We start from the raw sequence: 14,866 nt of genomic DNA, 5'->3' as shown, positions 1-14,866 counted from the left end.
GAAATGTATACGCACTTCAACAGCGATAGCTCAATTTTGAAAATGAAATGTATGTTAATAAACACCACCGTTATAATTATTCAAAGTGTGTGTATACATTTTTGGGGACACCTTATATTTCAAAATATATTTTCCATTATTACAGGTGAATAATATTATTCATGATAGGTTTGAGTTTGCATTTCTTCAGTTTTAAGAGAGATGGAGTAGGTTTCATATATTTATTTTCCACTCAGAGTTCCTTTTCTATTAACTCTTCTCGTGGCTTGTGTTACAATTCTACCAGCTGGTTCTTGTTTTTTATTGATTTGCAAGAACTTTGAAAAACATATTTAATATACACATATATGTTAAATTATCTTTTGTCTCTCAAATACTTTTCCAGGGAGTCATTTTCTGTTTATTTTATTTACCGTATTTTTCCATCCCAAAGACTCAACATTTGCTATGCAACCTTCTTTTCAGTCTTTTTCCCCAGGATTTTGCCTCATGCTTAGAAAGGCTGTCCCGGTGCCAAGACTGATTTCACATTCTCACGTTTCCTTCTAGTGAGAGTCACACTCAAATCCAGATTGTGTGACTTGCTGTGTTGCTTTGGGGACTGGCTTTCGTTCTGCACACCCCAGTTTCCGGAGCCTGCAGACGGGCCTGGGGACAGTGGCGGCTGTGCTGGGTCAGGGTGGAGACTGAGGAGGTGGCTCGTGGCGGAGCTGAGCCGCACATCTGGCCCAGCCACTGCACAGATGTAGCTGGTCGCTTGTTTATGTCCCGGGCTCCAAGGCCATGTCTCGGTCAGCCTGGGCTGCTGTAACAAAAATGCCACCGACTGAGTGGCTTGAACAAGAGAAATTTATTTCTCACAGTCTGGAGGCTGGAAGTCCAGGATCCAAATGCCGGCCGATTTGGTTCCTGGGAGAGCTGATTCCTGGCCCTCGCAGGGCGGCGGGGAGGGGTCGTCTCCTCCCGTCTCTCCCTAGAAGGGCACCCAGCCCATTCCTGAGGCTCCGCTCTCAGGACCCCTCCGGATGCCAGCACCTGGGGGCTGGGCACTGACGTGATCGGAGGACACAAGGGTTCAGTCGCGGCGGACTGTGCGGATGGCTGACGGGCCGTGCGCCACCCCTTAGAGACACGCCGTGTGATGTGATACACCGCACGTCTCACAGGTAGTCAAAGTCAGCATCGCCTCCCATAGTTACCATGTCAAATCCAGTGTCTCAGCAGCCTCCCAGTGTGTAAGACAGTCTTCCTAACGACAGTCACCCATGCTAGACACTAGACCCAGTTATAAGATTGCTCCTCTTATAACTGAAAGTTTGGGCCCTTTGACCAGTGTCTGCCCCTTTCCCCCACACCCCAGCCCTTGGTGGCCGCCATTCTGCTTTCTAGTTTTGAGTTCGACATATAGATTCCACCCATAAATGAGATCGTGCAGCAGGTGTCTTTCTGTGCCTGGCTTGTTTCACTCGGCCACATGAGAGGGAGCTCCTGCCCTTTGTGACAGCGTGGAGGACACCGTGCTCAGTGAAGTAACCGTGTGCCCATTTCTTATGGTTACTGAGCGACAGAACTCGAACACAGGTCTCTCTGATTCTAAATCCCTTCCTCGCCTCGGGCCACTGAAGTAGCCCACTACCCCCTGACTGTTTCCGTGTCTCTGCCATGCAAAGAGGATCCCTTTCTAGTCTCCATCTGTCACAGGACCGACTCAGGTGTGGGAGGGAGAAATAGGCCTGCCCGGAGGGAACATGCAAGCCCAGGGTCTCGTTGTGGAGGCAGGCATGGGGTTATTGTCTTCTCACTGTCACCCTGAGGGACGTGCCGGTGCCTGGACAAACTGGGTTGACACTCCAGGAAAGGGACTCTGCCCACACACCTCCAGCAGCTCCCCTCTTACAGGACAGGGCTGGGGCAGCCTTGTCAGGTGGGATGCCAGGCAGGCTGGGCATGGGGCCAGCTGTTCCAGGCGTTCTCTGGAAAAGCCAGCTTTCCAGCACCGGGGACCATGGGGACCTGTCAGGAACTGGGTTCAGGCATAGCCCCTGTTGCCAGAGGAGGGACACCACCAGCCCTATGGGAGCTGAGTGCAGGTGTGGCCGCTCACACTGGGAAAGGGGACCCACTCCGCCCTGTGGTTTGCATGCCATTAATTCCTCGAGAGCAGAAACTATACCTGGCTTAGCTTTCTATCCTCAATAAATGCTGTTCAGTGAATGCACACCAGGCACAGACAGGCATTGTCAACATGGAGGAGTGGTGGATTCTGGATGATAATAGATGCAGGTAATGTGCCAAAAAGGGAGATGTCTGCAGTGGGTGCCATGGAATCCCAGGGGTGACAAATGCTAACTCTTCAGGGAAGGGGGTGGATAATTAGGATGCAGTCAGGAAAGGCTCCCTGGAGGAGGTGGTGATGAGATAAGAGCGAGAGAAGTTTTGCCTGACAGGCTACAGAGGTCTTCACCCCCCAAAACACAACAGGTCCAAGGTCTCTTAGCATGAAATGTGCAGAATTGGGGGAACTTGGAGTAGTTGAGTATGGCCGGAGCCCGAGCAGCCACGGGCCAGGTTAAGAACATCCACTTAAGTCCTGTGAAGGCCTTTACCAGTGAGCAGTGAAGAAATACGGCTGTAGTGCAAGCCGGGCCCCAGCGTTTTGCTCCCGGGTCACGTAAGTGAAAGGATTTGGGGCTAAGGAGGGTGGAGGCCTCGGAGCTCTGCCTGCACGGGCTCAGCGCCTGGGGGGTCAGCCGGGTTCGTTGCAGCACCAGCTTCTTGCAATAAGCTTCTCCCTCCTCTCCTGCTCCTAATTACCCCTCTGGAGACTGCCTGGTTTTCAAGGAGGCTGTTTGCCCAGTTAGCGCTAATAAGGCACTAAAGAGCCCCCAGGCAGCCAGGTCTTCCAGACACATCCACGGGTGTGCAGATCTAGCAGGAAATCTTCCCGAGGACCCTCGGCGGCCGTCAGGGGTGTGCCAGGTCTGCCAGCTCCCAGGCGGCCCTGCTCCAGGCCCCCGCGGGCTCACACGCGCACAGGATGGCCCTGTGTGGAGGGGTGGCCACCGGAGCTGTCTCTGCCCCACACAGTGGGGCAAAACTAGCATTTCCAAGCTGACAAGAAAGTATTCAGGGTGTGTGCTTTTTTTGGTGGGGCCGCAGGAAGCCCGTGGTTTTCCCTCAGGAAGTAGATGGGCTGCGGGCTCTGTGGCGGGGGGATGGGGCGCGGCGCCACTGGCACACGCTGACCGCAGCTACTTCACTGGGCCAGGTGAAAGGAAGCCTTGCCTTTGTGTGTTCCCTTCAACTGCAGCCCTACTAAGTGCCCATCATCCCCTGGGTGCTGAGAACACAGCCGTGTCCACGGCAGACCAACCCTGTTCTCTTGGAGCTTGCAGTCCGGGGCTGGGCAGAGAAAGAAACATAGAAATAGTTTATCATACGGTAGATAGTAGTGAGCGCCATCGCGTCACCCATGAGAGTGCATTTGACCAAGGCTGCGCTTCCCAAGCTCAGATCTCAAGGATCATGGGCAGGGCGGGGGGTGAGGGGGGGTGTGTTAAAAATGGAAGGTCCTGGACTGCGCCCCAAAGCCATCGAATCAGAAGGTACAGGGAAGGGGTCTGTGACTTTTTCTCTAAGGCTCCGGGTTGATACTCAAACAACTGTTTTAAAGGCTGAGTGGCTAAAGGAACAGTCTGCAGCCCAGGTCCTTAGCTCCGGTGGCCCACTCGGATCATCCGGGGAGCTTTAAAACTGCAGGTGCTCAGCCCTCACGCTGTGCTGGAGCTTCTGATTTAATGAGTCAGGTGGGCCCCAGGTACTTACATATCTCCAGAAGCCCTCCAGGTGCAGCGGACTTGCCCACCTCCTCCTTCCCAGCCACACTGCAGAGCGACCACAGCCCTGTCCTGAACACCCGGGGACACCTTGGGCAAAGGACAGTGTGCAGATAAATTGCAGAAATGGCCAGAGAGTGTTCTTTTAAGTCTCATTTGACCTTCTTATATTTGGAGTTTGGGCTCCCCTCAGTCTGTGAGCCTGAGCACCTGTGGCCATGATGAAATCTTAACAATGGCACAATGATTCCACCTCCCCAGGACTCTGCTGAATCTTTCCTCTGCCCATGGTCAGAATGCCAAGGAAAGGCTGGGCTGCATAAACTGACACTGGCAATTTCTGAAGACTCAAGGTGACCTCTCAATACCTTAGACGCTGAATCTCTGATCACTTTATTGAGCATCTATGGTGTGCCAGGCATTGTGTTAGGAAGGCAAAAATGAGTAAGGAACATGCCCAAGTTGCTGAGGATCCGTTGATATAAATGGATGTGTAGCTAATAAGTTCCCCATAACGGGACGAGGGCCCTAGGAGTTGGAGGCACAGAGGGCCATGAAACTACAAGGAAGTTTCACGGAGATGTGACTTCTGGTTTAGACTTGGAAAGGTTAGTAAAGGTTCACCACAGTGAGGGAGACAAGAAAGATGATCCCAAGTCTTGAAAGATAAAAACAAAAAAGGACCAACCGCATGAAAGAGCATGACTTTCTGTTCAGCATGGCCTGGGTACTGGGTTCCCAGGAAACAGCAAGAGATTAATTCTGGAAAGGTAGGCAGTGGTCCTGGTACCGAGTCAAGGAGTATGGACTTTACCAGAAAGGATAATTGATGGTTGACAAGATTGGATTTGCTTTAGAAAGATTTCTCTGGTGGACACAGAATTCAAATGGATTGAAAGGGAGGAGAGAACGGAAGCATGGAGGTTAGAGAGAAATCTATCGTCCGAGGAGTAGATGACAAGAGCCTGAGGGGGAGACTTGAAAAGTTTGGGGGGGAAAGCCTATGAGAATGAAAGACAGGTGTGAGAAGGGTCACGAATGACCTAGGTTTTTCTGCTCTGTGAGTGGATTCTGATGGTATCTCTAAAAACAGGCAAAGGAGAGAAGTAAGTGAGGGAGGAAAGTGGCAAGTTCACTTGCTGAGGCACGGTGCCCAGCCCACTCAGCTGGGCATTCCAGTCTAGAGCATGGGAAGTTGGGGCTGCAGTTACAGACACGCGAGTCAGCAGCTCCCAGAAGAAGGAATGAGGCCCTCCAGAAAGATCACATACAAGGAGACAAGTGAGAGACACACCGGTGGGCAGATCCAGAATGGCCTGCAGAGCGTGGAGAATTTGAAAAGGGGTGAGGGCTTCAAGGCATAACTGGGTTAGACAGGTTGTTGGTTCCATTGTAACTCAACAATATCGATGCCATGGACTATGGACAACCCTGGAGATAGAGATATAGGTAAAGTGCACCCTGCCCGCATGCAGTGTATGTTCGAGTGGGGTGAGTGTAGCTCCCACGTGGAGGGGGCCAGGTTGTAGGAGCTAAGTTAGGGTTCTTGGGTTGCAAGCAACAGCAACCTATGACTAACTTAAAGGAGTGATAATTTATTGGAAGGATGTGTAGTAACTCACAGAATACAGATAAAAGCAGAAGAGCCAGGTCTCAGGGCAAGAACCAAGATAGCCAAAGGGACTTGGTAAGAGAAGCTGATGGGGAGGTTTTCCTGGCTCCTATATCTGGTGGGAAGGTTCAGTCCAACCATTTCAGTCTTGGTGATACATTATTAGCCTTTATGACACAATTGGCACCGATTGGCCTAACTTGGGTCATGTACCCACCCCATGGCCCATCAAGATTTTATCCAAAGCAGGACTGGTAGTTCCTCAAAGGAAAATCGGGGGGGGGGGGGGGCTCTTATCAGATCTAGGGCAATGGTTGCTGAGCAGGTTAAAATAACAGATGGGAGGTAAGTCCAAACAGTGATTGTCAGACTATTTCAGTAATTTTTGCAAAGCTACATGGAAAATAAAGGAGGCTGAAGCTTAAGAGGGTTATGGGGTGAGAGAAAAATTCAGCTGTGTGTTAGCAGCTGGAAACAAGTAAGCAAAATTTAAACAAAGGCATGAAGAGGAAAAGCGAGCCTTAAGGAAAGTCTAATCCCGCCCCCACGTGTGCACAGAGCAGGGAGGTGCATGTCCAGTCTCCGAGCACGTTTTCCTCACACAGGCCTCAGCGCTCTATTCCAGTGACCTCCAGAGACATGCATATGTAGGGTATTCTTTGCGGGGAGAGGGAAAATCTGAAGCACGCAGGAGCCATTTAACCCGTGGCACGTGTTGTTTACAGTCTGGTGTCTGTACCTTCCTCAGTATTTGTAATTTGGTTTCACAGCTGACATGCCAATTAGGAATTCGAAGATGGAGCTTCACTCCAGTTCATAGCCAGGGGATGGTGTGATACTCTGAAGACCACTGGGACTGGTCAGAATTTTCCAAACTGGTAACAGAGAGATTTTCATTGGTGCTCCTGGCAAAGTTCAAAGCTCTTTAGTCAAATAAGCTTGGGAAATGCTGGTCCTCACTTCCTCTCTTGGCTACTCTTTAGTGTATTAAAGGGTATTGCAGAGAAATCTGTTTCAGGGCTTGTCAAGTCAACTTCTTTGTGTGGGGGGGAGACCTTTATATCAATAATCCCATAGAGTTTGAGAAGTCCTTAAGTTTAAATGCACTGTCACATTTATGTAATTCTACTTTCATCGTAAAGGCCAACATCTAATTACAATGTATGCCAGGGCTATAGTCTAATATAGCCAGATTTCAAAGTAAAGCTAACCAAAGAACTCCAAGTGTTTTGTGAATGTTTTCTAATAATAATATCCATTTAAAAAGTGGCCTACTGCCCTGCTGGGCATGGCTCAGCTGTTGAGCATCGACCTAGGATCCAGGAGACTGAGGTTCAATTCCCGGTCAGGGCTCATGCCTGGGTTGCAGGCTCAATGCCCAGCCAGGGGCGTGCAGGAGGCAGCCGATCAATGACTCTCTCATCATTGATGTTTCCATCTCTCTCCCCCTCTCCCTTCCTCTCTCTGAAATCAATAAAGATATATATATATATATATATATATATATATATATATATATATATATATATATTTAAAAGTGGCTATTCACTATTAATAAATATATTAAGACTTTCAACTCACATGGGTTCATTATAAACTTTGGGCCTGGAAGAAAATACCAGTTGTACCAGCCTATCAGTTGCACAGTGGCTTTGAAAGTTCAAGGGCTGAGGGCGGGTTTCCAGGAAAGGCAGTAGGGGAAGAGATCTGAGAGTACCGGTGGACAGGTGAGCCCCTGCCTACCTTTTCCTCTGAGGCCGGCAGGAGGGGTGCAGGAGGGGAGCAGATAATAGTCCGTTTCAGGATGGAGGAGAGAAAAGTTGCAGGTGTGACAGCCGTCTTCCTCGTGCAGCGGGAGACTAGTGTGTTAAGGGTGGGTGACAGGAGTACAGTTGGGAGCTTATGGTGAGAATTTGGACTGTGAAAAATCATAAGGGGCCTGTAAAATCAAAAATAACAGATTACTAAGCAGTGTTGAGGCTCAGTTGAAGATAGAAATAATAAATAATTATAAGTAATTAGAGGAAGGATCCAGTTGCCACGTTCAGCAATTTTCTCTCCTGCTGTTTGGCAACCCAGAGACAGAATTAGAAATGATGGAAGGTTGAGAGGATGTACTATTAGGGGCTGGAGGGGCAACGAGACAAGGAAACTGATGATGATGAAGAAGAGGAGGAAGGAATGGAAATGACTGCTCACTGGTCCAGAGAGGCTGTGCGAGAACATGAAATCAGGAGGATCACAGGTGGATCTGAAGGTCAGGGGTAATGATTTGCGGCTGTGGTGAATGTACAGAGAAGTAAGGTGCAGCCTGCCTTCGTTGCTGTGGCCTTTGTTGGCTGCTGGATACATCGCTCCAGGCTCTGCCTTTGTCCTCACATCGCCTTCTTCTCTGTGTCTCTTCTCCCCTTCTGTTGTCTCATAAGCATACTCCTTAGGCCCAACCTAATCCAGGATGATTTCATCTCAAGATCCTTAACTTGCATCCACAAAGACTCTTTTTCCAAATAAGGTCCCGTTCATAGGTTCTGGGTGGATACATCACTTGAAGGGTCACCATTCAACCCTCTACGTGGTCCTAGAATGGGATTTCAGAGTGAACCATTTCAGAATTGGGGCAATTCCAATGACAAGACCCAAGGGGTGGCCAGGAGTAAGAGTTGCTAAAAAAGAGAAAATAGAGATACTTGGTCAAAGGACTGTGAGGCCAGGTTATTGACTAGGCATGATGGTAGGGTCTGGGATGAAGAAGACCAGGAACCAGGAGTCCATAGTCCAGAGGAATGTGAAGCCCAGGGCTCTGGGCGTTGGTCAATCATAGTGTTAGGAGTGAGAACCCTCTATTGGTCATCCTCGACTCTGCCTTCCATTGGAATCATCTGAGGAGCTTTAAAAAAGTATCCGACCCCAGAGAGTTTTAATCAGTTGGTGCAGGATGGGGCTCAGATATCTGTATTTTAAAAAAATTCCTCAGGTGGTCTAATGTGTAGCCAGCATTAGAAAAACTAGTTTAGGGTAAAACATGACATTCAGAAAGAAGCAATGACTCGGAGTCAAGGGTGACCCTCCATCAAGGTCTGAAAGAGACACATCTGGGAAGGAGCTCCCACCATCATCTCCGAGAAGCTCAAGCAGAGCCAAGAAATTAGAAGTAGGGGAGCGAGAAGTTGCAGTTCCTGGCTTCTGCGGGAGGCCTGCTGGCTGGCACTTCTGTGCTTCTTCAAGCTCATCCCAAGGAGGTAGTTCTGCAGGGAAAGACATCAGAACTCCTTTCTTTCTTTTTTTCTTTCCTTTTATTTTCCTTCCTTTTTTTTCAAAAAAGAAAGTGCTAAGAATTTCTGTTTTGTTCTTTTAATTTAGTGATGAGGGATACTTTTATTTTATTTATTTATTTTTCAATTACAGTTGACATTCAATATTATCTTATATTAGTTTCAGGTGTACAGTGTAGTGGTTAGAACTCATTTCTAAAACACTTGCTGTTCCTACAAAATGAATCTTTTCCCCAAAGCAGGTTTTCTAGTATATTGGAGAAGTCTCTTTTTGCCACAACAGTATTCGGTGCCTTCCTTTGCATCTTTTGAATATGTAACAACCGCATGAACAATTTCCAGTACTGTAAAAGGTTATACAATAAAAAGTCACTCTCGTTCGTTCCTCACCCCCTCCCTGCCCCGGCCCCGCCCCAGGACCCACTGCATTTCTGTTCCTCGGGCCCTTCCCGGGTGAAGATGCTGTCTCCCCTCATTTCATTTAATGCTTTATCCCGGCCATCGTTCTCTGTTGGTACACACATACCTACCTCACTCTGTTGGCTAGTCCGTCATTTATTGAACCCGTGCTGATGGACGCTTCCTGTCTTAAAGCAAACTTGTTCAAGACTAAACCATAAAATCAACAAGAGAGAAAGCGGGTTCCTCTCCAGGCGAGAGCAGGGGAGCCTCGGGTGTCGCAGAGGAGGGGAGGGGCCCCCCTGGGGAGCTGGGCAGCCCCGTCTGACCTGTGCTGCCTCCGCCCGCAGGAGCCTCATGCCCAGGACCCTGGAGAGCCAGATCACGCTGGAGAAGACGCCCAGCTACTTCGTCACTCAGGAGGCGCCCCGTCGGATCTTCAACATGTCCCGAGACACCAAGCTGATCGTGGTGGTGCGGAACCCCGTGACCCGCGCCATCTCCGACTACACGCAGACGCTGTCCAAGAAGCCGGACATCCCCACGTTCGAGGGCCTGTCCTTCCGGAACCGCACGCTGGGCCTGGTGGACGCGTCGTGGAACGCGATCCGCATCGGCCTGTACGCGCTGCACCTGCAGAGCTGGCTGCGCTACTTCCCCCTGGCGCAGATCCACTTCGTGAGCGGCGAGCGGCTCATCACCGACCCCGCGGGCGAGATGGGGCGCGTGCAGGACTTCCTGGGCATCAGGAGGTTCCTCACCGACAAGCACTTCTACTTCAACAAGACCAAGGGCTTCCCCTGCCTCAAACGGGCGGAGTCGAGCCTCCTGCCGCGCTGTCTGGGCAAATCCAAGGGCAGAACTCACGTGCAGATCGACCCCGAGGTCATAGACCAGCTCCGGGAGTTTTACAGACCTTACAACATTAAATTCTATGAAACCGTCGGGCAGGACTTCAGGTGGGAATAAGCCTCCGACGTGCGAGGCTCTGCTCTTGGACTCTGCCACAAGCTGTGTTCTTAGGGCCTATGATCCCCTCGCCCCAGCAGAGCCATGCTCCAGCCCCACCCCCACCTTGGGCTCCCTCGTCCTGGAACCCGGGAGCCCGGCCAAGGCCGAGAGACGGGGGTGCTGCCGCTAGCGCCCCCCAGTCTGCCCAGGCAAAGCCATCTGCTTGTGGCGCGTCCAGTCAATTCCAAATCGTTTCCCCTCAGCCCATAAGCTGCCCGGGAAACTGCTTTAAGGAGCGGCCTCCCCGTTACGGTAGCCAGTGCAAGTGGTGATGGCTCCGTTGCAGTGAACACAGCTGTCTGTCCCTGTCACCGTCCACCCCAGAGTGAGCTTGTTAATTCCGAGTGTCCTGTGCTTCCCTCTGAGCTGAAACCTCCTGAATGGCCCTGGGGTGGCGTGGGGACCATCCTCCTCTCCCTGGCCTCAGCTGCTCATCCAGACGTACAGAGCCGAAGCGCCCCCGGGCCACCCCTCGGAGACAGACCCTTTGATGATGGGATAAACCGGAGCTTCCTAAGGCTGTGGTCTTGGCTCTACTTGAAGGGTGACTGTCTTCAAAGTCCCCCTGGTGACTCTCCCTGCTCCCTGTGGACAAAAGCACATAGTTCCGCTGTTACGGGTACTTGCCTCACCAAGCTTTCGTGTTCAGCATGCGACAGAATCATGCTTGTCCATGTGAAATAAATACGGCTCTCTCGTGTCCTGGACACTGGGCTCTTCTCTGTAAGCTGGGCTGGAACCCGACTCGTTCGTTCAGGTCCTCCATGCAAGGAGGGGCTGGGGCTGGGACGCGGTAGGAGGGCTGTGAGGTGCCAGGCCTGCGTGGGTATCGGCAAGTGTGGAGATGGGGAAAAGAAGTTCTTGCTGGCGGGTGATGGGGCAGATCACAGGGAGACCTGTAGGGACATCTTCTATCTGAATCATGAGTCTGAATATATTGCTCTGCTTAAGCCTTGCTTCTCAAGGGCCAAATGAGAGGCCCAGGTGCTGAGAGGACATCAGATGTGCATTTGCTAGACCAGCAGGATACTTTGAAATAATTTCCAACATTTAAAACTTGGGAGGGTTCATATGAAAATACGTGTATCCAGATTTTCTTGTTAATGGAACCTTGGCTACACAGAGCCTGCACTCCAGCATGGCAGTGAAGGGCTGGCACCTCTGGGTGGGCCTGCAGGCCCCGTTTTCCAGCCCCACGTGGCCCTCCTCACTGATTTAACCCTCTGCCTGGCCCTGTAGGCAGCTGAGTTCACAGCTCTGTTTTGGGCATGCACTGTGACCCCAGAATAAAGTTCAGATGGTGCCAAGACATCCCCTGCTGACAGTTTCCAGATCATTTCCTGCTTCTCTCCCTCCCCCTCTGCTCCAACCTCACAGAACTATGGGCCTTTTCTTGGCTCTTTCATGCCTTTGCCTGGAATGTTCCCCCTCACCCCACATCTCCAGACAATGGAAACCCCATGCTCCTGTGAAGTCTCATGACCCTTGCTGGGTATTTGTGGAGCCTTCCTAACCAAGCTGAGTTCTCTGCTCGCTGTTTTGTGTTCACTTGGAAGTTTGCACACATTGCAGTTACAGCTTTTATCACACTGGATAATCATTGTTCAGATGCTTGTCTTGACCACACACCGTGAACTTCTCAAGGGTCCAGCTGGCCCCTGGCTAACACAGAGCAGGCGCACACAAATGTTTGATGGATGGATGTGGAGGCATGGACAGGGATATCCCAGGGAACTGCACTTCGGGTCACTTCCCAGATAGCTCCATAGGCCCCACAGGTGGCCAGGAAAGATTGCCGGACCTCCAGGGCCACTTTGTCTTTGTTGCTCCATCAGGCATCATGGAAATTTCCTGAAAATGAGAGGCTGGAGGAGAGAGGCCTAAGACATTAGCTCTGTGTCTTGGCCCATCTTCCTGCCCCACGCATTTTACAGAAGATAAATAACTGAGACCAGGGTACCCAGAAGCCAGCTCTGGGCATTTGCCCCCTCTATGCATCCCCCAAAGGCATGGCAAAAGGACACCCAGGCCAGTGGGAGCCACTGCCTCCCAGAAGCTGGGGCCCTGAACCTGGTGACCAGAAGAAGGGTGGGTTGCAGTGAACGTTAATGAACTGCACCTATACTCTTCATCCAGAAGTTCTTGGTGTCCTGTGATCCCAGGCCACATGCTGGCCAAAGCCGTATACAAAGGAAGACAGAATGACATTGGGACACAAAGGAAACCCCCAAAACGAGTTGGTGAGATTTGCTTGTTTATCCTGACAGGAAAGAATCCAGTCAGAATGGGTAAAAATTCTGAATTCTATGTGCAAGGAGGCAGCTTCACGCCTTTGCATTACAAGCACTCTCAGACCACCCAGACCACCCAGACCAAGCAGCGTCTTAATATTAATGACTAGGTCAGGCCCTTGTATTTAGCATAGAGATCATTGTATTCAAATGAAAGATGCTCAGGTACCCTGAAAATCCCAGTTTAAACGAGTGACGCCTGGTGTACGTGAATCTGCTCAGCAGACTCTGATTCTTCATCCAGGGCAGGCCTCCCCAGGGCAAACGTGCACAAGTTCCAAATATTCCTGCGTGCCTGCGTGTGTGTGTGTGTGAAGTGTGAAGTGTGTTCTTTCTCACTACCAATCCAGGGTCATAGGTCAAAGTGCATAGGTCAGAGGTCAAGGGCCCAAGGTCAAAGGTCATAGGCACTATCACAAGAGGCAGCTACTAAGGGCAAAAGTGCACAAGTTCCAAATATCTTGCGTGCCTGCGTGTGTGTGTGTGTGAAGTGTGAAGTGTGTTCTTTCTCACTGCCAATCCAGGGTCATAGGTCAAAGTGCATAGGTCAGAGGTCAAGGGCCCAAGGTCAGAGGTCATAGGCACTGTCACAAGAGGCAGCTGCTATGGGAAGTGGCAGCTCTATCCGCAGGCAGCTTCGTGACCCGGCGCAGCCTGGAGAGGCGCCGCACCGTGAGAGGCAGCACCGCTGTGAGAGGCCTTCACCGTCCCCGGAGGCGCCAGTTTCCAGAGGCGGGCTCGCGCTATCGCGAGAGGCTCCCGGGATCGCGAGAGCTGGCCGGTAGCCCAAGAGGCAGGCAAAAAATACGGGCCTCCCTAAAGTCTAGAGGGGTTGGAGACAGAGTCAGAGGCATCTAATCCAACTAGCAGAAGGCAAAGAGGCCCCTGCCCGGCCCACCCTGACAGATGGCACCAAGCCTGCATGGGAGCCGCCTCAGGGGTGCGAGCCTACACCCCCCGGTGCCTCTCCTCCTGTGCCCAGCACACTCCGGGTATACACAGCCCTGTGATTAGAAGGATCTTTATTCTATTGAGACTGAACGTAAGAAAACATTCAAACCTGTGAAGAATTTTTGTGAGATTATTTGAGCCAAATTGTCGACATGTACCAGGGAGCAAAACCTCAACAGATTGAATTTATGACCAAAAGGGAAATCTATGAATGTAAAGGGACCCAATACTAACCTGAAAAGCTCAGGCAAGGACTGCTTGCCAGCCTCGTTAACACCAGAGGTTCTGGCCCCCTCCGTCCCGGTGCCGAGCCCACTCTGCCTGCGCTCAGCAGGAAGGGAGCGCAGAGATGGGTGAGCGCCACCCAAAAAGAACAAGCGGAGCCCATGGGCTCCGAGCTTGCCGTAGCGAGGACCCTGCGCTGAGGGGCCTCTGGGGTGGCCCGATGGGAGGCTGTGGGCAGGGCACGCTCGAGGCGGGCTAACTGGAAGCAGGACATCCTATGTGCTTGGTTTGCGGGCACATTTGACCTCCTGTGGTTGGTCCCGAGTTGGACGCAGAGACATAAAAACAGGAGCGCTGGCATCATTGACCAAGTCCTGCCCATCCTGGGGCAGCTGCTGAGAGGTTGCGGGTCAGGGTTCTGCTGTCCTGTTCGGTCTTGCTGCTGTCCATTCAAACACTCCGTCTCTTGAGAGCAAGTGGCGGCTGGGGCAGCACAGGCCTCTCCCTTGAGCTTGCACCTTTGTATGCTGAATGGTGCCTCCTAGGTTTGGGCAAGGGTGTGGGGTTCCTTTTGCTCACATTGCCCTTGGGTAGAACTCAGGTGCTCGGCTGCCTCAGTTGCCAGGGAAGCCGGGATGCACGATGGTGTTAGTCTTGGTTCCTGCTCCCGGACTAATGAGCGTAAGAGCCACACCTCCTTACTTACAAATACTTACTCTACAAGGTGACAAACTGCAGTCACGTGGTACGGGGCACAGGGAGGAGAGCAGGGACTGTCCTGGAGGAAGCGACAGGGGCCCTCTTGTCTCAGAGGGTGAGGAGACCCCCTTTTGGAGAAGGGTGGTATATGGCAGTCTGAACTGCCCCTGGGGCACAATTTTTCTAGGTGGGGTCAATTGGGACCAAGGGTTAGGGCACTGGGTTAAATTCTGGTCACTGGATTGGGCCCTGGGCCCACCTCCACCACACCCAGCTTTTCCCCAGCTTCCGAGTGTACCTCACACCTGCCTACCTGGTGCTAAGGGCAGAAATGCAGACTCGCTCTTCTTCAAGGAAAGATGAGCCACCAGCCCACTTAGACTCCTGGGACGGATATAATTTCCTCACCCTCCCATCCGCCTCGCAGCACCCAGCTCCCAGCACCCAGCACCCAAAAGCTGAGTGAGGAAACAATTCAGGTGGTTAAGCAGGTGCCCCAGTGGGCTCCTCACACTGTGACAGTGAGCCTAGCTCTTGGTAAACTTAGCTTCCTGGAAATAAGGAGAACAT

At 51.5% G+C, this 14,866-nt stretch overlaps 1 protein-coding gene across 1 annotated transcript in view; it reads left to right on the top strand.

Moving 5' to 3' along the window:
* Nucleotides 1-10,836, top strand: part of HS3ST2 (heparan sulfate-glucosamine 3-sulfotransferase 2) — an 82,564-nt gene extending 71,728 nt beyond the window's left edge. The window contains exon 2 of the mRNA XM_081133120.1: nt 9,470-10,836. Coding sequence (XP_080989246.1) covers nt 9,470-10,088 — 619 coding nt within the window. The 3' untranslated portion in view covers nt 10,089-10,836. The remainder of the gene's footprint in view (nt 1-9,469) is intronic.
* Nucleotides 10,837-14,866: the final 4,030 nt, after the last annotated feature.

Source organism: Miniopterus schreibersii (assembly GCF_964146895.1).
Source record: "Miniopterus schreibersii genome assembly, chromosome: 3".
NCBI lineage: Eukaryota > Metazoa > Chordata > Mammalia > Chiroptera > Miniopteridae > Miniopterus > Miniopterus schreibersii.
Note: the sequence above shows the minus strand (reverse complement) of the source record. Positions and strands in the feature narration are given on the sequence as shown.